Source organism: Saccopteryx leptura, chromosome 1, assembly GCF_036850995.1.
Source record: "Saccopteryx leptura isolate mSacLep1 chromosome 1, mSacLep1_pri_phased_curated, whole genome shotgun sequence".
Lineage (NCBI taxonomy): Eukaryota > Metazoa > Chordata > Mammalia > Chiroptera > Emballonuridae > Saccopteryx > Saccopteryx leptura.
In genome coordinates, this window is record NC_089503.1 from 156481585 (window position 1) to 156508228 (window position 26644).

Genomic DNA, 26644 nt, shown 5'->3' on the forward strand with positions numbered 1-26644 from the left:
AAGTAAGTAACCATGCCCTTTATTCCTTCTGATTTGCCCCACAACCTGGCCTGGAAAAGAAACTTCCCTTTAAAAAGCCAGGGTAATCTGAGGAGGGGGCGGAGAGGGGGGTGGCAGCAGAGGGGGACACAGACTTAGGAACTGGGTCTTCACACGCCTGCTTCCTTTGAAACAGGCGGCTGCAGGCAGGGGGCAGAGCAGAGCATCCCCGACAGCTCCCAGGACCACTTGGGGGTGCCTGTGACCTGCGTTCCCGCCGAGTCCTCTCCCAGCGCAGAGGCTGGATGTGGCCCCGTCTCGTCTCTGTCGTGGGGAGACAGAGGCTGGTGGGACTGGGCTGCCCCTCCAGCTCTGGCCGGGGTGGTGCCAGCCAAGCACTGGCTGCCGCGGGGTCTGTCCTGTTGACAGACAGCTGGACGTGTTTAGGTTCCCTTGGTCTTTAGCCACCAGGACCAGGCCCCTCCACTGCTCTGGCTCTGGATGGACTCATGTCACCATTTTATCTGTCTGTCAGGGATGGGAGTCATGTCTGTGTTCCTGGAGCTGCCTGGGAACTGATTTCTAAGAGACAGTGACAAGAGACAGCAAGCATGGGTGCTGTGCCCTTCGTGTAAGTGGACAAGGTCAAGGCTAACACATCTACAGTAATCGCTGCAGCCTGGCCCTGACACTCCTGACTCTTCAGTTCTGCCCTCTCCAGACAAATGGGGGAGGGAGGAGAGAGGGGGCTTACGCTGTTTTGGCTGAGATACTAAAAATAATTACATTTTTATAGGAAAAACACAAAATGCTGATGTTGGCCTGTTTAGATGGGTACTGATCACAAGGTTGTACTAAGGGGCTTTGAGGAGATGACACATTTTCCCCCTGAGACTCCAAACTCCATGAGGGCCTGAGGTAATGACTTCTTTCTGCATACGCCCGAGATTTTCTCTCTGCCTGGTCCATCTCTACCTGGTCAACAGCATCTCTGCTGGCACAGAGGCTGGGCCCGGACTTGGAAGCTCTGCGATTTTTCTGTTCTCTTAGTTCACGGTGCCCATAAAATAGCTCACTCAGTGTGGACGGGGCTGGCTCTCGAAGGTGCTGAAGCATACATGTGAAAACTGAACCTGCTAAATCCCTCTCTCTTCATTAATAATCACCAATAGAAGTTCAAAAGGGTTACCAAATATTTTTGCTTTCCTTCCACGACATGGACCAGCTTTGTCTGCTGGTCCGGACCTCTCCGCAGTGCCAGCGTTCAAGAGAAAAGAAAGTGCATTGGGTGCCCGCCGTCCCATTTTCGTGTGCCCTCTGGGGAATGCCCCACACCCATGCGCTCCAGGAACACGTAACTGAGCACACCCCTCCTAAGCACTCGCTCACTCGGAAGGTGGAAAAGCCAGTCTTGGTTGCTAACTCAAAGTACACCTTATTCACAAGTTAAGCACCCAGCTTTGCATTAAAAAACGTACTTATACATAGAAGAAGACATAGGTACTAAACTCATGGACCTGGGTTTTAAAGAGCATTTTATGAATTTAACCCCAAAGGCAAGAGAAGTGAAGGCAAAGATAAATAAATGGGACTACATCAGACTAAAAAGTTTTTGCTCAGCAAGAGAAACTGACAACAAAATAAACAGACAGCCAACTAAATGGGAAATGATATTTTTAAACAACAGCTCAGATAAGGGCTTAATATCCAAAATTTACAAAGAACTCATAAAACTCAACAACAAACAAACAAACAATCCAATAAAAAAATGGGAAGAGGACATGAACAGACACTTCTCCCAGGAAGAAATACAAATGGCTAACAAATATATGAGAAGATGCTTATCTTCATTAGTTATTAGAGAAATGCAAATCAAAACTACAATGAGATACCACCTCACCCCTGTTAGATTAGCTATTATCAACAAGACGGGTAATAGCAAATGCTGGAGAGGCTGTGGAGAAAAAGGAACCCTCATTCACTGTTGGTGGGACTGTAAAGTAGTACAACCATTATGGAAGAAAGTATGGTGGTTCCTCAAAAAACTGAAAACAGAACTACCTTATGACCCAGCAATCCCTCTACTGGGTATATACCCCCAAAACTCAGAAACATTGATACGTAAAGACACATGTAGCCCCATGTTCACTGCAGCATTGTTCACAGTGGCCAAGACATGGAAACAACCAAAAAGTTCTTCTATAGAAGACTGGTTAAAGAATATGTGACACATATACACTATGGAATACTACTCAGCCATAAGAAATGATGACATCGGATCATTTACAACAAAATGGTGGGATCTTGATAACATTATACTGAGTGAAATAAGTAAATCAGAAAAAACCAAGAACTACATGATTCCATACATTGGTGGGACATAAAAACTAGACTAAGAGACATGGACAAGAGTGTGGTGGTTACCGGGGGTTGGGGGGGGGGGAGGGGGGCGCAGGAGGGAAGAAGGGAGAAGGGAAGGGGGGAGGGGGAGGGGCACAAAGAAAACTAGATAGAGGGTGACGGAGGACAATCTGACTTTGGGTGAGGGGTATGCAACATAATTGAATGACAAGATAACCTGGACATATTTTCTTTGAATATATGTACCCTGATTTATTGATGTCACCCTATTAACATTAATAAAAATTTATTTAAAAAAAACAAAACAAAAAAACCAAAAACCAAACAACAAAAAAAAACATACTTATAAGACACCAAGAATCACCAAGAGTAAAGAATGAAGATGAACTCTGTAGCCCGGAATTGGAAGTTTACATTGTCATTATTGTAAATTATTAGTATACTCCCAATAATAAAAACAGGCGGCTACCATGTATTGTGTATTATGTGCCATGCACTGGGCTGAGTGTTTTTCATGGATTAGCTAATAAAATCCTCACTAGGAGGCACGAGGCAAGGTCTCTGAGCTCCGTTTTGGAAATGGGTGGCTGAGTTAGGGACAGACTGACTCGTCTGCCCACCATTACCCCATGAACGAGTGCCAGAGCCGGGCTGAGATGTAGGCTTGTTGGCCCTGAGCTCCCGTCCAGTACTGCTCGCTGCCTCGCCCTTCCATTTCCTGATCCCCTGTGGGGTGGACGGTGTCATCCGTGTACTGATGAACTCCACTCGCCTAGGAGAAAGGGTCCCTCCTCCCCTTGCTTCTTGCTTAGGAAAAGAGGAGATGGCCAAGTGTTGTCGGAGCCCCCAAATTCAACAAAAGCACAAAGGGACAACATAAGAGTAACAGTAATGGAAATAATGTCAGGTGAGAGGTAAGAAATAAATGACTTGGGTGCTGATTGTACTGAGAGATCTTTGTTTCACCTTTCCTGTTATTTTATTATTATTTTTTTAAGTGAGAGAAGGGGAGATAGGGAGACAGATTCCTCTATTATTTTAAAGGGTTGTTGCTCAAAACAGATAGAAAAGTATTACAGTCTCTTACTGAATTAATTAATTTAACAGGAACATTGTCTATTTTCCTACATCTTTTCAAAAAACCAGTATGACTTCCCACTGCAGACAAAGGAAAGTTCAAAGCCCTCCCATGGCCTACAGGCTCATCACAGTCTGTCCTGGCTAACTGTCCCACCCCTTCTCATAGCACCCTCCCCATCTGCGCCTTGCACCAGCCAATTCTGGCCTGCTGCTTTCTGCAAACTTGCCAAGTTGGCCTCAGGGCCTTTGCACTTACAATTTCCCCCACATAGTCACATGGCCTCTCTCAGTTCATGATGTCTTTGCTGTGAGATATCGCATTAGAGAGCCTCTCATAGTTTCTTCATTTAAAATGTCACCCAAGCCTGACCAGGCAGTGGCACAGTGGGTAGAGCGTTGGACTGGGATGCGGAGGACCCAGGTTCAAGACCCTGAGGTTGCCAGCTTGAGTGTGGGCTCATCTGGTTTGAGTAAAAAAACTCACCAGCTTGGACTCAAGGTCAAGCAAGGGGTCACTTGGTCTGCTGAAGGCCCGCAGTTAAGGCACATATGAGAAAGCAATCAATGAACAACTAAGGTGTCGCAACAAAAAACTGATGATTGATGCTTCTCGTCTCTCTCCATTCCTGTCTGTTCCTGTCTATTCCTCTCTCTGACTCTCTTTCTCTGTCTCTGTAAAAAAAAATTAAATGAAAAGTCACCCAAACTCCCTGTGCACATATTCATGCACACTCACCCACACACGCACATTCACACCACACATGTGCGCTCACACTTTCACACCCTCACCCTCGAACACGCTCATGTGCATGCATATATTCACACGGTGCTGACACTCTATCCTCTCCCTGGCCTTACTTTTCTTGAACCAGCTGACATTTTACTTTTTAATTTTCTATTGTCTGTCTTCCTTCATTGAAGATGCATTTCCATGAGACCAGGGACATGACCCTTTTGAAATCACTGCTGTATCTCTGGTGGCTAAGACAATACCCAACACATAGGAAGGGCTTCCTGAGTATTTTTTGAATAAATGAATGAATATATGCTTTAGATCATCATAAAAAAACCACCTCATTTCAATTCCTACCACTGCATGGGACACAGTCCCCTTGAGTCAGAAAAACCTATGGAGATAAAAGTTAGTAAGGTGTGAGGGCTGCACCTTCTAATATAGAACAGCTGTATGGATCCTGGGCTGCTGACCCTGTGACGAGCCCCCTCTGTCCAGTGGCATGAGAACGTCTCCAGCTCAGGTGAACGGCACTTGGTGAATTGAGGCCTTCCAGAAGAATCTGTGGAATAGAAGGAAAGGGCAAGGTGTGAGATCGAGAGGGTAAGGGGCGTTCTTAGGGAAACTCACATTTCAAGGGGCAAAGAAGAATCACTTCTTCCAGAGGATGCTGCTTCCCTAGATCCCAGGATCAGTGCTTGCTGCTTGTCAGTTATTTCTCTGCTAGCCCCCAATTCCAGGGACAAACCATTTCGTCTTGATTTCAAACATGATTTCTTAGGCCTGTTTAGGAGCCAGAGGTGAGGAAAGGGGAAGAGGTCGTCTATTGGGAGGGTGACCCCAGGAACTGGAAATGAGGGAAAGGGAGGGAGAAGAGTGGATAGAAGTAGGGGTTCTTCAGCTGTGATCAGCGGCTGCTCTGAGCTCCTGGGGACAGGGAGCCTTCCCGGTGTCCCGGGCAGGAGTGGGAGGCTGGGAATTCATCTACCAACTCCCCTCGCCCACTGCCTGAAGGATGCCCAAAGGCATTAATACCCATGAGCTTCTAGGTTGTACCTGCACCTGGCCTGAGCCTTCATCTGACTTCTGAGACAGCTATGTGGGCACCTGAAGTGTGCCCATCCACATGCAGTGGTGGCACCTGTCCACCGTGGATGGCTGCATTGTCATTGGGTGGGCCAGAGGAACATGGCGTGGGGACCACAGCATCCATGACAGTGTGTTTTCTCTTTTTATAGAGTTTTGGACAGACAGTCACTTACATTTGCACTCTTTTAAAAGATTCAGCCAGTCAACCCATTAAATAGATGTCAACTCTAAACAACTTGTGCATACATATGTGTCCATCTGCCTTTGGGAAGTGGAGAATGCCTCCTATGCATTAGGATATTAGGTCAACTCTCTGCATCAAATCTGCAGCTATGGACGTGCTGGAGCCAAGTCTGGGGCAAAACCGATTTTTATGTGTCAGTTTTCATTGTTCTTCTGACTCCCACGGACATTTTGGAGGTGGTCGAGTTTCTTTTTTATGTTTTGCTCCTTAGCCAAATTGTCTTCATTTCAACTGTAAACTTCATATATTCGTTCTCTGACCTAAAACTCTCCTTCTTGGGCTATAGGGAGGCCCTCAGTCTTAAGGGATCTTTATAAATACTTGAAAACTTAGTTTAAATATAAATAGTATACAAACACACACATAAACATTCCTGATTCCAAGTTCTGGTACATATCTGGTGTTCTGAACAGAAACATGGCTCCTTTTTCTTCTATCAACAAACTCATAAGGAATGTCATGTTATAAGCCTTCTAAACAAATACATCACTCAGCCCTCCGCTCAACAAACATTTCTGAAAACATCTATTTTGTACCAGGCTCAGCCCCAAGGACAGGGCAGGAAATGAGGCTGATTCTCTTCTGGTCCTCGGGGGGTTTCCATTCCCCTGAGGCTGAAGAGGTGGGATCCCATGTAGAAAGTTAAGCGGGGTCAGAGACGACAGGGCTGGGATGGGTCCCCTCTCCTTCCACCGAAACCCAGACTGATGCAGTGGCGAGGCCAGGGCTTGGGAGACGTGTCCTCATCTCAGAACACCGGCTACCCTGTACAGTCTGGCCACAGGCAGATACACCGCCAGGAAACCCCGAGGGGCAGGTAGGTCCTTCGCCCTGGGCGCATGTCTTGGGGGTGGCAGAATTTTTTTCCTAATAAAATTCCATGGTCATATTGTTGTAGAAATATCCCCTTTCCTGTGCAAACCAAGAGTGACAAGAGTTCAGAGGGCCTGAACAAGAGTTCAGATGACAGAGCCTGCCCTGGTCCCAGGGCTGGCCGGGCAACCCTGTCTCAGGGGTCCACCTGTAAGGCCCCTCCCAGAGCACAATCGTGTGTGAGTGTGTGTGTGTGTGTGTTTGTGTGTGTGGCCTGCGTGAGCTGTTACAGTAAACACAGGGAAAACGTGCGTGTTTCATGAGGCTGCGCTGTCACACGGGCAAGGACCTGGAGAAGCCTCGGTTTCTATTAGCTGAAGCACTGAAAACAATACCTTTTGGTCCTTCCAGAAAATCAATGATTTGTAGGACACATTCACACCACAACTATTTGAACATCTGCTGGTTGAACAAAGTGTTTCATAATCTAAGGGTCCTTGCACACGGTAGGGAAGAAGAGAAAACACACGGAGGGCGGGGGAGTCGGGGGCTGGGTGACACAGGCGAAGAGACAGAAGTGCAGGCTGGCAGTTACAGAAGAGTCAGCAGCCCCGGGGAGGCCAAGGGCAGCATAGAGAGCATAGTCAATAACCCTGTAATAACTACGTATGGGGCCAGGTGGGTACTGGGGACATCAGAGGGAACACTTTGTAAGGTGTATGAGTGTCTAACCACTATGGAGTACACCTGAAACTCATACGAAACAATATTGAATGTAAACTGCAATTGAAAAAGAAAATTAAAAACAAAAGAGGAAATACACTGCCTTACAAGTCGAGAGGTTTGTGTTCTCGCCCTGGCTCTGCCACTATGTGCCTTTGACCTTCCCAGAGCCATTGGGTTAGGGCAGAAGGAAGAGGAGGAGCAACGGAAGGGGGTGGTTGGAGGGAAAGGACGACTTTGGCCAGACCTCCGGCGGTGGGTGGCCCTCCGCTGCGTCTGCCCTCTCGTGGAGGACCCCCGCACCGGGTCCCGTGGGCCATCTGCTGTCAACAGCCCCGCACACTTGTGATCACCCCTGAACACAGGCTCGTGTGGGGCAGGGGCCTAAAGGGAAAACCTTGCCCCCTGACCAGACCGTGAGTAAACATGAGCAGATGAACATTTCCTTTTGAGTTGAACAGCAGTGGACAAATGACAAGGAAAGGAAGAAAACAAAACAGTTCTTAATGTGACTCAGAATTACAACTAATAAAGACATCGTAAGAAAAACAGTTTTCCAGAATAGGTAAATGAACTTGAGATATGGTTTTAATCCTAAAAAAGGAAAGAGGTGATAAGACCAGATGGGAGTGCATAAGTGATCAGTGCATGAAACATGGAAGAGGGAAATGTTGTAAGGAGAGAAAAGCAGGAGGCACACTGGGCCTGATGACATCTGGCCCCTTTCTGGTGGACCTGGGTTCTGCTAAGACATCTGCATATGCAGTCACTCAGGGGTCGGCTTTGCCAGAGAGGTCACAGCAGGCTCAATCACCCTGATGTGAATAAAGTGGTGACCACTGAACAAAAGCCAAAGCGAGGAAATAGCTGCTGTCAGTTGCAATAGCTTTCATATGTTCTGAAGATTGCACAAGCGCACGGGTCAAGGCCAAGTATGGAGAAACTGCAAAATGCCTCCCACACAGGATAAACAAGAGGGGGCGATCCCAAGCAGTCAATCCGCTTCCCAGACTTGGCCAGCACAGGCTTTGGGTATAAATTTTGGGTGATCGAATAACCTAAATGCATCAGGGATTGAAAACTGCCTTGGTATATAGCCTCCATATTTGGATAAAACAATAGTATAGAACAGAACAGTCATGATCCTGGAAGGTTTAGTGAAAGAAGATGCAAAATGTAATTCTGCTATGATGGAAAGAGGTCACTGCATTCAATACAGCTGAATTTCTGAGTTCTCTTCTCAGGCAAAGATGAGATGGAAGGGAATAACAATATGGCAATAGCACTAGAACTTCTTGGGGTCACCACGTGCCAAGCACTGTCTTGCCCATTATATGCATTATTAACTCCTTTAATTCTCACCACTGCGGAATGAAGGAGGCATTGTGATGATCACCATTGCAGAGATGAGACTTTTGAGGAACAGAAGTAAAAGAACTTGCCCAAGGTCACAGGGTACTAAGAGGTAGAGCCCCGAGTCCAATCAGGCAGCCCTGGACAGAGACTCACCTCAGCCCTGACACTCAACACTCGTAGCTTTCAGAGTTTGAAAGTGACCCTCGGGAAGAAAAACTTTACATCACGACCCAGCATGCCCATATTTATGTATGTGATATATCGAAAAATAAAATATCTCAAGACATACTAACTCAATGTCTGCAAGGAACTCTGATTTATTCTATTTCTGTTCATAAGGGACACTGCACACATCCCAGGAGACTGATTTACTAATGGGTGACCATTTTCAGTTTGAAAAGCAGTGTGCATGCCTGACCAGGCGGTGGTGCAGTGGATAGTGCAGCGGTTCTAGCGACCCCTGTGTTTTGGTTGTTCGACCCCCGCCGGGGTCGCGACCCACAGGTTGAGAATCGCTGGGATAGAGCATGGGACTGGGATGCGGAGGACCCAGGTTTGAGACCCTGAGGTTGCCAGCTTGAGCGCGGGCTTATCTGGTTTGAGCAAAGCTCACCAGCTTAGAACAAGGTTGCTGGCTCGAGCAAGGGGTTATTCAGTCTGCTGTAGCCCCACGGTCAAGGCACATATGAGAAAGCAATCAATGAATAACTAAAGTGTTGCAACGAAAAACTAATGATTAATGCTTCTCATCTCTCTCTGTTCCTATCTGTCCCTATCTGTCCCTCTCTTTGATTCTCTCTCTGTCTCTGTAAAAAAAAAAAAAAAAGAAAAAAAGAAAGAAAAGCAGTGTGCACAGAGCTATCCTGTCTCTCTGCAAGGTGAAAATCAGTATGCAGTACCCTCAAAGCGAGGCAAGAACACCTCGGTGACCTGGCACAGGTTAGGAATGATCGACAGACCTGCCTTTTCCAGGTAACTAAAACTTACTCTTGAAATTCTTTTTCCCCCAAAATAGATTTTTTAATCACTTAAGAAAGCCTGTCAAATGTCATATGACCTTTTTAATAACTTTGCACAAGGATCAAGGGTTATCATATTGAGTTACGATGTAACTGTATGTAGGGTTATTGGGGCGGCTGGCCTCCTCTTGCCCCTACACTAAGTAGCTGTACTGTTTTGCTGATGATATTCATGCCCTCACTTCAACTTTAAGTCACAAGTAGTTCCTTCCTTGGAATGACACAATTTATTAAAAATAATAACAATCCATCTCGAGAGCTGCCTTGACAATTGATGAGAGTTACGGGTAAATGATTTGATGGTACTGGGTGATGACTGAGGGCACAGACTCCTGAGCTCCACCCCACCCCCATCATTTACAATCGGGGCCATCTAGGGTAATGTACTTACCGTCTCCAGTATCCTCATCTGTAAAACAGGAACACTAATAGGAGCTCACAGGGATATTGTGAAGATTAAATGAGCTAATGATAGAGGTAAAGCTCTTAGATCAGTGCCCAGGGCAGAGTATGCATTATGTAAGTGTTTGCTGTTACCTTCATCCTCATGGCTAGCTGGGATGGTCAATGAATGATTTGTCAACTAACTGTTGTCACCTAGGAAGTACAAATGATGGACACTCCAAATCTGAACTCCGTGCTCACTGTCCCTCTTTATAGTCAGTCTGGTGGTGCTATATAGTTGAAACATCTGAAGTGTCTGTGGTGGTTATGTGACAGTCATGCCACTCACTGCTTGGAGGTTATTTTCTATGGCTGTGCTCTGGATGGTCAGAGCTGCCAAACCTGAGTTCTACAGAATGGAGGATATTGCTATATCATCACATTGTTATTAAAATGGAAAGCATCCCAAGCAAAGGCCCTCCCTGTGTTTCCTGAGAAACAGTTAGAAAAGAGTGCTGTGAGTCTGTGAAGATGTCCATGCGGGGAGGAGACTCCACAGTGACTCAGGCAGACTCTGTGGGGGCGGTCCTGCAGGCTCTCTGGAACATTCAGAACGCTACCTGATGCTTTCCTGGGGGCCCGGGCACCCTGGAATCACAGCAGAAGCGGGAGAGGGCTGTTGGCCATGATCTTCCCAGAAAGAGCTTGCTAAATGGAAAGAGTGCTGAACTGGAATTTGAATTCTGGTACGCTCACTAAGAGTCCATCCAACTCTTCTACCCAGAATGAAAAACGCGACCATAGAAATCTAAATCCCCAATCTCCTCCTCTTTTTCTGTCTAAACCTGTTTGTCTGCTCAACAAAGAAAAATACCTGCCATTTTCTAGTCCTTTGGATTTTTTTTTAGAGACTTTCTCATCTGACATTCCATGCTGCAATTAATCAGAAAGGATTTATGCAGCACCTATTACGTGTAAGTCACTCTTTTGGGTGCAGTGGGAATTATAAAAATAATGTGACATGGATTCTGCCTTTGAAGAGCTATAATCTAGATAGGAGCCGACCCACAGCGTATGGGAAGAAGCTAACGGTAGTCGGCAGCTCACAGAAAGAGCACTACTTCAGGAAGTCAGAAGTGTGATCATTAAGAGCTGAGGGTGCAGGGACAGAGGCAGGTTTCACGGAGGAATAAGGACTGGGTGATTGACAGCCTGGTTTGCTGTGATGGAAAAACACTGATGATCACTGACCAAACACCACCTGGGACACACTGGTCCCCAACATTAGGTTTTTCCACCCTCATAGTCTCCTGAATCAGAACGTGCATTCTAACAAGACCCCGGTTACCTGCATGCACATTAGAGACTGTGAAGCATGGACATCAGGACCCGACTACCAGCTAAGGGCTCTAACTGGACCAGTCGTTCTCAGCTCTGGGTGCACATGACAACCACCTGGGAATCTTTAAACAGCTACATTCCGGAGACCTAATTTAATTAGCTTGGACAATGCCTCCCTTACACATGTCATATGTTGATTATAGCTTTAAAAAGTAACATGCTTCTCAATATATTGAATGGGAAAAAAAGATTGGAAAGATTGGGGTGATGCCTGGGCTTTGATACTTTTTAAAATGCCCCCGGGGGACTCCGGTATGCAACCAAGGTTGAGGATTGCTGAACTAAAACAATGAGCTGCTATGTTAGATTAGTACAATGAATTCTTAAGCAAACACTGCACTGAAAGGCCTCTCAAATGCCGAGTCCTGTGAAAAACAAACCAAATAAGGATGATGAAGGTGAAGCAGTGTGCACTGAACCTCTGGGCGGGGGGTGGACTGGACAGGCCCCCATATAATGAGGATGTTGAGTGTGTCTGCGCTGGCTCTGGGGAGATGGGTGCTCTCCCTGGGTGCTGACCCTGCTGTGGGTGCTTTACCTGGGCCTCCCGGGGAGGGCCAGCCCCAAATCCCGCTCTGTGGAGCAGAAACATGCTCACAGCTGTGTCAGGGCTTCTACAGTTGTAGCTTCAAGGATCTATGGCTGTGAGCGTGCAGCTGCCTCAGTCGTGGGCGTCATGGATGTCAGTGTTAGATCCTTCGCTGTAGATCCGGGAGCAGATCTGGAATGTAGCCCCAGGATGGCCTTGCTCAGTCCACACCATGGAAGTCACAGCTGCCTTTGTGGGAAAGGAACAACTTCTCAACACAACACAGCATCCCAGACCCTGGCGTTGCGTTGCTCTCCTGCGGCTAGTGTCCTAAGCCCTCATCGCTGTTCATTCACTGGCTTTCTGGAGCGCATTGTTGGAGAGAGCCATGTGTTTTAGAGAGATGCTTTTCGAACTTGACTGTGTTGCATAGCATCACACGGGCACTGTTAATGTGCAGGCGCAGTTGGCAGGGTGCGAGACCGTGCACTTCTGGTAAGTTCCCAGAGACCGTGCACTTCCGGTAAGTTCCCGGATGGTGCTAAGGCTGCTCCTTACATAGAGTACCCGGCCTCTGTGGAGCAAGAAGGCGGCTCTGGGCTGTCCAGCACGGTGTCCACTGGCCTCTGGTCTCTACTAAGCACTTGAAATGGGGCTTGTGCGAACAAGGAACTGAATTTTTAACTGTAGTCAATTTTAACTAGCTGAAATTTAAATTTAAAAATGAAAGCAGTGCAAATATTTTCCCTTCCATATAACTTCATTGTTTCAGTAGGTCTACATTCCACTTGACTGAAAATTTGGTGTGCCAGTGGAGTTGTGCTCTGTAAATGTAAAATACACATTAGATTTTAAAGATCAGGAAATAATAAGGTCAGAGGAATCTCAAGAGTGTTTTTATTAGATTGACTGCATGTTGAAATGATAACATTTTGGATATGTGGGGCTCAAAAAAAGATACATTATTACCATGAATTTTACCTGCCTCTTTTACTTTTTAATATGGCTACTAGAAAATTTTAAAATTGCATATGTAACACACATTAAATTTCTATTTGGCATTGTTGGTTTATTTTTCAAATCAAATTTATTGGGGTTACATTGGTTATTAAGACATAGAGATTTCAAGCGTACATGTCTACGATACATGATCTGTATATAGGATTGTGTGCCCACCACCCAAAATCATCTATTTGCCCCCCTTCCCCCTTTGCTACCCCAATCCCCCCCAACCCTCTTCCATCTGGTAACCACCATAGTGCTGTCTGTGTCTGTGAGTTCCAGTTTTTTATCTCACAAATAAGTGAAATCGTGTGCTTTTTATTTTTTTCTGACTTATTTCTCTTACATTATATTCTCAAGGTCCATCCATATTGTTGTAAATGCCAGTATTTCATCATTTCTTATGGTTGAGTAGTGTTCCATTGCATGTATGTACCACATCTTCTTTATCCAGTCTTCTACTGAAGGACTCTTTAGTTGACACTTGATAGTGTTGGTTTAGATCAGCAATTTTAAACCTTTTTCATCTCATGGTACATATAAATTAATTACTAGAATTCTGTGGCATACCAAAAATATATATTTTGCCCATCTGACAAAAAATAGCTATAATTTTGATTGATTTACAAAAATAAAAGTAGTAATTTCTTTGTTTTTGCTCCAAAGTGACTTTTTAAAAAATCAGTTGCCTATACTTGTATATAAAAGGATTTCCAGTACCAAGAATTAACCAATCAGATGCAACCTTATATGACACATGACCAATAACATCCAACTCTATTATATGACCTATATATTTATGGTTCAAGACAGGGCATTCACAGTGGATGGCTATTTTTATGTTGGTTATTGTTAATTTTTAATTTGACAATCTAAGGCAGTGGTAGTCAACCTGGTCCCTACAGCCCACTAGTGGGCATTCCAGCTTTCATGGTGGGTGGTAGCAAAGCAACCAAAGTATAAATAGAAAGATAAATTTAACTATAGTAAGTTGTTTTATAAAGATTTATTCTGCCAAACTTAGCAAAAATCCGACATAAAGTACTTGGTAAGTAATTATTATTATATGCTTTAATTTGCTGTAACTCTGCTTTATAAATTTTATAAAGTAAAGTTACTTTCCTACTTTATAAATCACCATTACTGTGGAACCGGTGGGTGGTTAGAAAATTTTACTACTAACAGAGATACAGGAGTGGGTGGTAGGTATAAAAAGGTTGACTACCCCTGATCTAAGGGATAATTGGTTCGTGTGCCTGACTAAATAGTCAGGTAGTGCATGTTTTAGATAGTACAATTGATTTCAAAGGGAAAACATTTAATTGAAAAGGAAGAATTCAGGAAATATACTGCATCAGGCTTAAACATGGAGGACCTGAAAAATAAAGTTGCTAAATTGGCAGATTGTCTATCATAGTATAGAGCTAACTCCCCATTTCAATGTCTCCACCCTTTCTCTCTCTCAGCTCAGTTTTTTCACTTAGTTCCCAGACACTCAAGAGCTGCTGAGCAGGAGACTCAGCCTAACCTTCTGAGTAGAGCCCCTATTCTTCTGCAATGGTCTCGCCTAACTTACTGCCTGTGACCAATGTCACTCTTGGTAGAGGGGAGCAGCAAGGAACAGCAGGAAGAGCACAGGTGTGGAAGCCAACTGGATTTACATTTGAACACCAGATGTACGACTTACTAGAAATATTATCTCAACTTTCTAAGCCTCAGATTTCCCCTGTGTAAAATGAGAGCAAAATATCTCACAGTTGCTGAAAATCAAATCAGACAATTTACATGAAGTACCTGGCACGTGGTTGGGTTTCAACAGAGAACTACCACCACGGGTATTACGCAGAAAAAAAAACTCACCAACTTCTATCGATTAGTAGATTCTTATTTCATTCACTGCACTCCAAGGAAATGTTTGAAATTTAACAGGGCCCTTATACCCTGCAATGTCTTAGTTGAAAAGTATGACTCACTGTGAGACTCACCAGCACTGGAACAGGTTACTTAGAAAATATTTGGGATGAGGCAAATCTCCCTAATCCACCAAAATGGAAACTACCTTCTTATCCACGTACCCAGTCAGTCTCAAATGCAAAACAAATTTAGGTCAGAAGCAATGAGTGCCCAGAGCTCTAAGTCAGGGTTTCCCAGCCTCAGCACTGTTGATGTTTGGACCAGATAATTCTTTGCAGAGTGGCCTGTCTTTGCAACACGTTTAGCATCATTCCTGGCCTCCACCCACTAGATGCCAGCAACACCCCTCTGTCACCCAGTGGTGACAACCACAATGTCTCTAGACATTGCCTGGGGACAAAGTCACCCTGGAAAGAACCTCTGCTCCGTGGGCATGGATCACTTACTTCAATACCTCAGTTACAGATGCTCTGGTTACGCTGATACTGCATAATTACATTTAAGTTGACCTTTTACTATACATTAGCAAAAACATTTGCGTTAAACAACATATAAACATCCTTCTTAACGACTACTGTCTGAGATCCTCCTCAGTGCTAAGTTCTGCCATGTGCTTTCTCATTTCATCTTCACTACTCCCCTGTAAGGAATGTTACCTGATAGCATTATAATCTTCATTTTGCAGATAAGGAAATGCAGCTTTAGAAAAGCTTGATAATTTTTAGCCCAAATCCAGATTTTTCTGGCTTCAGAACTATTTTTCCCCATAGGCTGTACTGTCTCTGTTTTATCTGGGTTTTCTCTTTATGGTAAAGTTGCTTTTTTTGGTATTTGGCTCAAAGATTTATTGTTTGTTTATGAGCCATTAGATAGTTTACAGAAACTAGAGCTTAGAGATGAACTCTCCTAGAGCTGAACTGAGAAGCCTTGGACTTCACCTTTTACCCTCATGTTTATACAGCAAATAGGAAAAGCATCAGAACTATACCGATTCCCTCCACAACAATCCCAGACTGCTCTCAGGAAAACGAGAGACTGACAAGAGTCTCTGCCTCTGTGAAATTTTCACTGCAGTTGGGGAGATAAGATTGACACATGTGAAACGATTTGAAGATGAAACATTTTAGGATCTGTTGGAGCAGCCAACAGGAATGTACAAAGGAAAGGAAGACCAGCATGAGTTATAAAAGATCTGAAACACTTCATGGGGAAGTTTTAATATGAAACAGAGACAAGAAATGGAAGTGCAGTCTAGGAAGTAGATCGTTTATAACAGGTCATACATTTCTAAGTGTGCCACTGTGAGTTAAGAGGTTAGCCTAGTGGTGAGCAGTCTATATCCACTGGTAGACAGCAATCCACTGGGTAACTCCCAAGCAAAAGGAAAATAAAATCATGGCCCACATTTGCTTCTCTCTCACTCATGTCAGAATTTCCACTCATCTCTAACCACAACCAGAAGATAGATATACACACAGAGTTAGAGAAGCAACGTTGATTTCAGACCTGAAAGAGGATTCTGGGAACATGACTGGCAATTTCAAAGAGAAAACAGTTTATATGCAGTGATATACTCTTAAACTTGGAAGAGACCTGGTTAGTCACCTAGGCCTACCATTTAATTTCACAGATGAAGAAAATTATGTCCAAAAAAAGAGGAGTGGATTGCTCAAGGTCACACAGCTAAGAAGCCAGGCTATATGTTCTGCCTTCATGAAGTGAAATCATCGCTAAACTTGGATGACCTCTTGATTATTATGCATCTACTTCAGACCTACCGACCATTACAGGCCTACCAAATCTCCAAATGTCATGCTGATAGAGTAAACCACGCTTGATCCTGAGTCCTAGACTCTATGACAATATTAAGGCCATACTTAGGGGCACAGTGGTAAGAAAGACAGGTCTGTGAGTAGGCATTTCAAAAAATTATAACAAACCAACATGAAGAATTATTTTGAGCACTAACATTCAACCATGTAATGAGTTCAGAATTTTATACACAACCAACCTATTTATTACACTAGATGGCAGCAAATAGGTACCCAGGTGTATGGTCAGTCAACTAAGAAACTGACAACAAAATGAAACCACACACAGATTGGTTGTAAGTTTGCTGAATAAAGTGAGCATTTGCATGAGTATTAAGCTCTTGCATGTTCTCAAAGAGTCTTGAAGAAGTCATGGTTCTTCTTACATGATTTTTTATTGAGGTTCCTCCTTCTACACAGTAGGGTGCTAGAAACTGTGGTGAATGGCTATAATCTTGAATTATACAACTGCTGACACTTGGGCAAGTAGGGAAACATTTGATGTATTTCCAGAGTCCTTTTTCTGGTCATCAGAGGCAGAGTGTTGTTCAGAGGCTAGGGGATGCACAGTAGAGAAAAGACAATCCTGGGAGGAGATATTGCAAGATATGACATCAGGATCCACAGGACAGAAAACAATATTAACAAGACCAGGCTGTGAATACTCACAACAGAGGTATCTGAAGTGAAGAGGGAGTAGAGGCTATATAATCAGATAGGACCCAACCACTCTCTAGGTTACTGTCTTCAAAATGGACCATGCAGAAAGATCCATTGGGGAAAGAAATGGAAACACAAAAAACTTTTTTTTTTTTTGTATTTTTGTATTATTCTGAAGTGAGAAGCAGGGAGGCAGAGAGACAGACTCCCACATGCACCCAACTGGGATCCACCCGGCATGCCCACCAGGGGGCGATGCTCTGCCCATCCAGGGTGTTGCTCCCTTGCAACTGGAGCCATTCTAGAGCCTGAGGTGGAGGCCATGGAGCCATCCTCAGCGCCCAGGTCAACTTTGCTCCAATGGAACTTTGGCTGCAAGGGGGGAAGAGAGAGATAGAGAGAAAGGAGGAGGGGAGGGGTGGAGAAACAGATGGGTGCTTCTCCTGTGTGCCCTGGCTGGGAGTCGAACCTGGGACATCCACATGCCAGGCCGACACTCTACCACTGAGCCAACCTGCCAGGGCCTAAAACTTTTATTTGTATGTTCTGTTTATCTGAAATAAGAAAGGAACTGAAGTTCATTAATTCTGAACATGTAAAGTTGCATGGAGTCTTTGCTCAACCTGTATGTCAGAGTCACATGTCATGTTTGGGATGAGAGGAATTCTGCAGGAACTGTGGGGGGCCCACAGTTCTGATGGGCCGTTAGTAGTACCTTTGCTCATTTCTTCCTTTCACATGTTAGAGCATTTTTACAAGTTTTACATGCCTGATTAATGGGTCAACATGTTATACTGATATTATGGTACTCTAACAAATCATGATCATACAAGGGGCTTAAAAAAAGTCATGTGAAGAAATCTCATATTGAAGGCGATTCTAATAACATAAGCCCAAGTCAACAAGAAGGAATGGCTGAGCCAACACTCTCCTTACCTCTAGAATAAGCTTTTGGTAAAGCTGATAGGAAGTTGATTTCCAAAAGGAGAAATTAACCTAAGGACTATTTGACATATAGATCAACACCTACTACGACTACTATTTATTTTTGAAACTCTAATGTGGTTTTATGGTGTGCCCTTTTCAGATATGAGACCAAGATTGTAATTAAAACCAAATATTAAAATAAATGTCACATAGTACCAACTTTCAAACTGTGCTTCATAAACTGTAGACTTTTCATAAACTTTGGACATTAAATGGATTTCCGCTTCCAAAAGAAGTAAATTTCTTCAAACGCACTGCAGGAAGCATTTTGTTACATTAAGCCATTAAAATTTAAATGTTTTATAATATTGCTTGGCTCATCTTTACCACAATTTGGATTTTTATATATGTTTTATAATGAACAAAATACATTAGGAGCACTGTATATTCAGTGTGGGGCAAAAGCAGGTTTACAGTTGTGAGTACGCAAAACACAGGGTTTATCTTTTATTACTATTGATTATCATATCATTTCCCATGAGAACTGTCAACCTACTTTTGCTCCACCCTGTATATGTAATTTACAAATATATGAACATGTTTACGGTGTGTCCCAAAATGTTTTTATTAATGGATATAAATCCAAACTCCCATGACCTTTGACTGAGCAAATCCCTTTACAAGATGGAAGTGTCCAGTGAAGCAAGAGGGCAGGGGACTGCTAATCCCCCCTCCTCAGGATTCACCTGTCAGGTGCACACTGAGGTACACAGACCCAGGGCACAGACCTGGGCTCCTTATCCTATAGTTCACTCTGTGACTGAACTTCATCTTTAAAGGATTGCTCTGTTAGAAGCACAAACAGAGCTAAAAGGAATATTAAAGAAGAGGGGTCTGCCTATCAGATAAAATATATGCAAAGGAAGGTCTTGGATATCAGAGCAGAAAGACACTACAGGACAAGCTAAGTGCTTATTCCCATAATCAAATCTTTTTAAGTGAACCTTCACAAGCAAGATAAGTTCTAAACATGTGCTCGCTAGTTTGAACTGTATAGGTGAATGAGAAATGGTTTAGAAAGAAAAGCCGTATGTAGGCATGAAGAAGTCAGTCTGGAGTTGTAGAGCAGGCAAGGAGAGCTGCCCTCCCAGAACGGGGTGGGGTGGGGGGTGGGGCTTCCGTGGTTCCCATGCTGTCTTCTATGCCGCTCCCTTTCCTTCGCAGAGCTTGGCCCAGGGGCCATGATAAGCGGTCTGCCTGAACCCTGCTACAGAAGACACATGCCCTTTCTACAGTCTAGTGCTTCCAAAGTGTGGTCCTGGGGGTCTGCTCGGCCCATACCAGGACCATCGGGGAGCTTGACCCACATCCAGGTTCCTGGGCTCCATCCTAGATCTACTACCTCAGATTCTCTGGGAGGGGCTTAGGAATTGCTATTTTTTATTCCCCTGCTTGACTTATATACATTTGGGCCTCAACTCTCAGGAATAGTGTGTTGTCTGGTAACCAGAAAAAGGAGAAAAGACAAGATCAGAGGTTTTCCTGCTAGCCCACAGTCATTAAGGGCTCCCATTTGAAAGACCGTATAATATTCATGTTACGAACATCAGTAAGATGTAAGACAACGTCTGGTTCATAATGGAAATTAAACACTCAAATTGAATACTTTTAAGGAGAGACTATACATCCTCAACTTGAAAATGACCCAGTGTCTTGGGTATTTGGGGACATAGCTTTGCTTACATAGGGAGCAAGGCAACGGGTCAGATTCTGTGAACACCACATGCAACTATATTCTAGAAACACATACACTGAATGCTCCAGGCAACCACAGAAGACAGTATTATCCCCATTTGAAGATGGGGAATAAGACTCTGAGAGGTGAAATGTCTTACCTACATTCATTCAGCTGGTAACAGGCAGAAGTAAGGTCTGTATCAGATCTCCAAAATTCACAACGGGGCATTTTCAGTGTATCTGGCCAAAAGGAAATAGGCAGGGATTCCGTTTGAGCATTTACTAGATCTACAATAATTATAACTGAGGGGAGAAAAGAAATCTTTCTATACTGATGATTTAATGCTCTTGAAGTTGTAGGTCAACAGACAGGAAAACTCATTTGGTTTACTAGAACACAGAGTTCCCATCTTAGGAGAAATTTGATGGGATCGTTAACAGTGACACATAGTCAGGTCAGATGCTGAGTTGCACATCTGCCACGGATGTGAATTAACATCTGCCTGGAGCAACGGTTCAGTGCTGATTTGAAAAGCAACAGCTCTCAATTAGGAACCATAGCTGTTATTCCTATACCAAGTGAGGTCTCCTGGCGGCCTCTCTCAATGCCATCATTATTGATGCGACTTTATTAATGGACCTGAACATGCCTTAACACAGAGCAGCACGGCTGTTGTCCTCTGAGCCAACAGAGCTGCATTAGATTTGTTACTATGCCCACAATGCAGTTGCACCAACTTGGTTTGTTCCCTCTGTTCTGTGTTGGTGCTTGTGATTACTACACAGGCACTGGCTGAACAAACCTGGGGTTTAGAATAAGGCAGGGGTGGGAGAAGTTATTGAGGCTTTGCAGCAAGGGTGCCCTGAGTTTGAATCCTTGCTTATTTGATTTTAGGAAAATAACATCTTTTCTTATAGTCTAAGTTTCCTCCAATTCTGTGAAATAAGAATGGTAAGAATAATTTTACTCAGTTAATGTGAGATAAACTCTAATAAATATTTATCAACTCTTCTCCAGGAAACCTGACTACCATAATTCACTTACTGAAGTTAATATATTTATCATGATAACAAGATCTAATGTTTTTTGGGTACTGTCATCTATCAGGCCCTGCTCTCAAACTTTTGGTGTCTTATCTCACTCAAGCCTTTTAACAAGTAGAATGACATGGGTGTTGTCCCACGGTTCAGATGGGAAAGCTTTGGCCCGGAGATGGGGGCAGCATGTGTAGGAAGTCCTATTTCAAAGCCCATACTCTCACCTTCTTTGTAACACTGCTTCCCATTATTCTAGAGCAAGAGTTGCACATCAAGAAGATATAAAGAGGCAGCACAGCACCGTGGCAACGAGAACGGTGCTTGATCTAGGAGGCCTGGGTAGGAATCCAGGCTCTGCACTTCTTGGTTTGTGTGCTTTGAGCAAGTCCCTTATTCTCCTGTGCCTCAGTCTCCTCATCTGCTAAGTAAGAATAAGAGTGCTGACCACACAGAATTGTTATGAGGACTGCTGATGATTTAACTTATGTAAAAGGCTTAGAGGACATGGTGAATATGATGTAAATACTATTCTGATGATAAAGTATCTTCAGGTGGTAAGTCTGATGATGACTGCCTTCAACACTGGAAATGAATACAATCTTTTTTTATAGCTTCTTCCAATAATTACAAAACTTCCTTGACATTCTGCATCAAATAATAACTTCATTAGTGTTTAATACATCTTATTATGAACTAATAATTCATTTTAGCCTCTCTGTGACTCGAACAGCACTCAAACCCATTTAGGCCAGTGAAACCACAGGACAGGAAAAGGAGAAGAAAAAAACCCCAGGCACTCAACAGACCAGAGACCCGACCTGACACCCTACCCGTACCTACCACGTGTACACTGTAATTGTCAGAACTCACTCTGAAAGAGCCATCACTTTCAGAGACCATGTTAAGGACCTAATTTTAAAGACCATGCTTTATTTTTCAACAAAATAAAAACTCAAGTTCAGGCTTTAAAGTTTGAAAGTTGTCACAGTTTGGGATGCAAAATCTAGCACTTTCACATCACCTGTCTGGTTGAAGATGTGAGGGGTGTGCCATATTTGACTGAATTCTTGCAGCCGGGTGGGTACCAGTTTCTAGTTTTAAATTTTGCTCTGCCCTCACAAATTTAAGTTTGCGGTCTGTAATTTGAAAGGTGCATATCAACACAGCTAGACAATAAAGTATTTCCCAAAATAAAGTATCCATAAAAATAAACACAACTGAAGGATGCCCCCAGATAGTTAGATATATGGCTCATTTATAGAATTTAAAACAATGCCTTTTCTTTTGTATCTTTTTGGCTAATTTTCTAAACCAGGAGTTTAGTCCAGGAGGGAGGATATATACTATCAGGTTTAAAACCATACTTCCAAAAATACCTGTCCTTGGACATAATGCTGAAGTTGAGAACATAGCAGACGTCTCACCAGACAAAATCAGCTAATACAACTTTTCCCTTTTAATAAAAAAAACTACCGTCCATCTTCTCAGTTGCTATTATCAGTCTGGAAAATTTTTTTGAATAAACACATTTACTGGCGAGATGTGCTGGGTGAATAATGGAGGAGCAGAGAGAAGAGAGACTGAACAGTTGGGCATGTCACTCTAAGCAGTATGCCCCCCCTTCTCATTGTTCTGGGGTTCACGGTGGTCCAGCTGAGACAGAAGCCCGCCTCTTGGTCCATGAGTGTCTACTAACTTGCGCCCTTGGCCTGCTCGTCTCAGTGCCCTACTGATAAAAGGCTACCACACACCAAAGTTTCTGTTTCATTCTCAACACTGCACAGGCCATCCACTCAAAACCTGGTCCAGCCTGGAGGATCCGGAGGCTCTCTAACACCTTTGGGATATGCAAGATGCTGGGAAGGCAGGATCAGAGATGTGGTGGAGTAGAAACTGACGGTTACTCAGGAACACACTGTTATCAAATAAAGAGACTTTTCCTCTCAGATGTGAACCAGGCACACCTTAGGGGAATGTGTGAACACTGAGACTACTTTGGCATTCAATCATTGAGACCCGAGCCTTGTCAACATTTGTGAAGGTCTCCCCGAGCCATTCTAGGGCTTTTTTTTTTCAGAGACAGAGAGAGAGAGTCAGAGAGAGGGATAGACAGACACAGACAGACAGGAACAGAGAGATGAGAAGCATCAATCATTAGTTTTTTGTTGTGCATTGCGACTCCTTAGTTGTTCATTGATTGCTTTCTCATATGTGCCTTGACTGCGGGCCTTCAGCAGACTGAGTAACCCCTTGCTCGAGCCAGCGACCTTGGGTCCAAGCTGGTGAGCTTTGCTCAAACCAGATGAGCCTGTGCTCAAGCTGGCGATCTCGGGTTTCGAACCTGGGTCCTCGGCATCCCAGTCCGATGCTCTATCCACTGTGCCACCGCCTGGTCAGGCTCTAGGGATTTTAAAAATATTTTTATTTAGAAAATTAAATTTAACAGGGTGACATTGATCAATAAGTGAACATAGGTTTCAGGCAAACATCACTACATCATTTCAATAGTCAATTGTGTTGTATATCCATCACCCAAAGCCAAATCATGACCCAGCAATCTCATTCTAGTGATTTTTAATACCCAAACAGGACCCTTTTTACTAGGCTAAGAGAAATAGGCCAACCCTATTCCCATGATCTCTTTCCCCTATTTGACAACTCCACTTTCTTCCTGCAAAGTCCCCAGGGAGCAGATATGGTATGTCCAGCTTATTTTAATGAAGACTTATAACCATTTAAGATCACCTTGGAGTTTATAGTTGTGTGGTTATTTGGACTCATGTATTAACAATGCTTGAAAAGGTGGTCAAAATGAAGGCTCTGTTACCCACTTATTTGGGGAATCAGGCTTAGGGTCCAAAGACAGCCAAGAATGATTACAGCAATGATGTTTCATAGAGCAAGACTTCCATATGCTGGATATTGTTACTGCAGAGACTGATGTCACAAATATTATTTCAATTGTTAGTGCTTGATGTGATCATGAAGTAATAAAACATCACTTTACTCTTTATGCCAGCATGCATATATTTAAGTAACATCAACTTTAAAAGCGAGGACCTCAAGAACTTTTAAATAAATCCTAATATAGTTGTTACTGCTCAAACACTGGTTTTAAATTTTTCTTTGGGAATTATCTTCATATTTTCATTAATTCATGAGCCACATAAGAAACTCAATCTTATTACTTTTTAGTCCCAACCGATCTACTTTAATAATACAGTGAAACTGTTTGGAGCAAATAACTCCATTACCTGAAATGGGCTGGTACTGGCATTCTGGCAAGTCCTGTCCTTACTTGCAAATGCCCCAGGATAACTAGGGTCGTGAATGTAATGGCAACATTTTAATCATTTTTTTTTTTTCATTTTTCTGAAGCTGGAAACAGGGAGAGACAGTCAGACAGACTCCCGCATGTGCCCGGCCGGGATCCACCCGGCACGCCCACCAGGGGCGACGCTCTGCCCACCAGGGGGCGATGCTCTGCCCATCCTGGGCATCACCATGTTGCGAACAGAGCCACTCGAGCGCCTGAGGCAGAGGCCACAGAGCCATCCCCAGCGCCCGGGCCATCTTTGCTCCAATGGAGCCTTGGCTGCGGGAGGGGAAGAGAGAGACAGAGAGGAAGGCACGGCGGAGGGGTGGAGAAGCAGATGGGCGCTTCTCCTGTGTGCCCTGGCCGGGAATCGAACCCGGGTCCTCCGCACACTAGGCCGACGCTCTACCACTGAGCCAACCGGCCGGGGCTCTGTAATGGCAACATTTAAGTGTCACTTGTTGCTTTCTATACTACTGTCCCCAGTCAATTTATGTGGCCTCTTAGATCAGTGGTCCCCAACCCCTGGGCCGTGGACCAGTACCGGTCTGTGGGCCATTAGGTACCGGTCCGCAGAGAAAGAATAGATAACTTACATTATTTGTTTTATTTATATTTAAGTCTGAACAATGTTTTATTTTTTAAAAATGACCAGATTCCCTCTGTTACATCCGTCTAAGACTCACTCTTGATGCTTGTCTCGGTCACGTGATACATTTATCTGTCCCACCCTAAAGGCCTGTCTGTGAAAATATTTTCTGACATTAAACTGGTCCGTGGCCCAAAAAAGGTTGGGGACCACTGTCTTAGATGACTTTGGTAACATCACAGTGTAAGGAAGATGGGGACAAAAAGCCCTCAGTAAATTATAAGCACTTCAGGTCCAGGGGTCTTAGCTTCTTTCTTTCTAATCCCTGGCTCCTTCCTGAGCCAGTTAAGATAATTTTATGCTTGTAACAGGTGCTCAGTAAATACACCCCATTCACTAGGAGGTTGAAGATCGAAACCAACCTTTCCAGTTGTTTCTTCCAACTGAAATCTACATTTCTTAAAACAAGGACCTATGGTTTCTCTCCTGGATGGCTGGTTTACCACCAAGTAAATGGGATTTTCAGAACATCCTCAGTTTTCTAACCTGTCTCAGTGCTTTATAGAAGTCAAACCGAACCCCTGGATTGGGCTCTGTTATTTTTAAAAATGTCTGCAGAAATCACCTCATTCCATGCCCAGGATCAGGCTTTTTGGATTTCATTTTTTAACCAGTTCTGAGAAATCATTTCATCTCCTTTCATTATCTGGCTGTTCTTATTCAGAGTGGGAAACGAGGCCCAGAGAGCAGACCATCATTTTCCAGATGTCTGTTTTCAGGAGCCCCTCTAAGAGAACCAGGCCTTTTGGCTTTGCCTCTTAAGTGGGGTTTTACGGCTCTGCATTACTTGGCAAATATCCAGGGCCTTTTAATAATTTCCTCTTTTGTTGAATATTTATTTTCAGTTTTTTCCTCTAGATATATTAATTAAGCTATTTTGTTTATTTTAAATCAATTATCATTATCATGATTTTACAAATACTCCTATTCCATTTATAAAATTCCAAATTAGTATCCCTTTAAAAATATTCTGAAAGATCTCATATCTTGAGTTTGGTATATTTATATACTTTTTTTCTTGGGTTAATGAAATGGTAAAGGCTTCCTACACCATGTATTTTCAAAGCTGGAAAGAAAAAGGAAGGAAATTAATATTATGATCAGTGGAAATTTTCATGCAAGCTTTCTAAAGTAGGTAGTATTTATCCTTGTTTACAGATCAGTAGCTTCTCAAGGCTCAGCAGGCAAATGACTTGTCCAAGTGCCACTTGTCCAAGCTAGAACGTAGCAGCAAGTTAGCAGTCTCTACCATGGCTCCTTTGAGTTTCATCTTTTCAAACACTCCTCTCATTCGAGTGAAATTTTAGGAAAACCATGTGTGCTCTCAGAGCCTCTCAGACAGAAAAGGTGATCATTACTGATTCCAGGAACAAGAAATACTGGTTAGATTTAAGACAAAATCTTAAGGGCTTGAAAGGTAGCCCCAGCTGCTGCGGTCTGTCGAGGACGCCACGAAATAAGCAGAGTGAAGACGACCCAAGTCCGCAGGCACTTTTTGTGTGAGCTGTGGATCCAGTGCAGAAACCCCTTACATTTATAGCTATTTCTCCTCCTCTTTTTTTTAATAACAATTACAATAAAAATAAAATCACCACAACTACTACCATTATCATTATTACTATACATTTAGAACAAGCCACAGACCAAGGGAGTGGGGTAAGACAATGCTAAGTGAAACCTCAGTTTTCTGATGTTTATTAACAAAGGGAGGGTAGGAATCCCGGTTTTGAGGCTTGAGGCAAAGAGATGAATAAGTCTCCAAGAACAGTCAGAAACAGAGATGAAGTCAGAAAGACAAATCATCTTCCTTTTCACCCTCCAAAGCACCTGTGTGCACATATGCAAACTCCCTGCAGGGTTGACCACGCCCCTCTCCACC

The 26644-nt window shown here is 43.6% G+C and overlaps 1 protein-coding gene across 3 annotated transcripts in view; it reads right to left on the reverse strand.

Moving 5' to 3' along the window:
- The window catches only part of GHR (growth hormone receptor), a 229765-nt gene that overhangs the window by 16719 nt on the left and 186402 nt on the right, over positions 1–26644 (reverse strand). For all 3 annotated transcript variants that reach the window (XM_066378349.1, XM_066378331.1, XM_066378341.1), the window contains one exon: positions 4586–4715. In XM_066378349.1, the coding sequence (XP_066234446.1) occupies positions 4586–4715 (130 nt within the window). The remainder of the gene's footprint in view (positions 1–4585; positions 4716–26644) is intronic.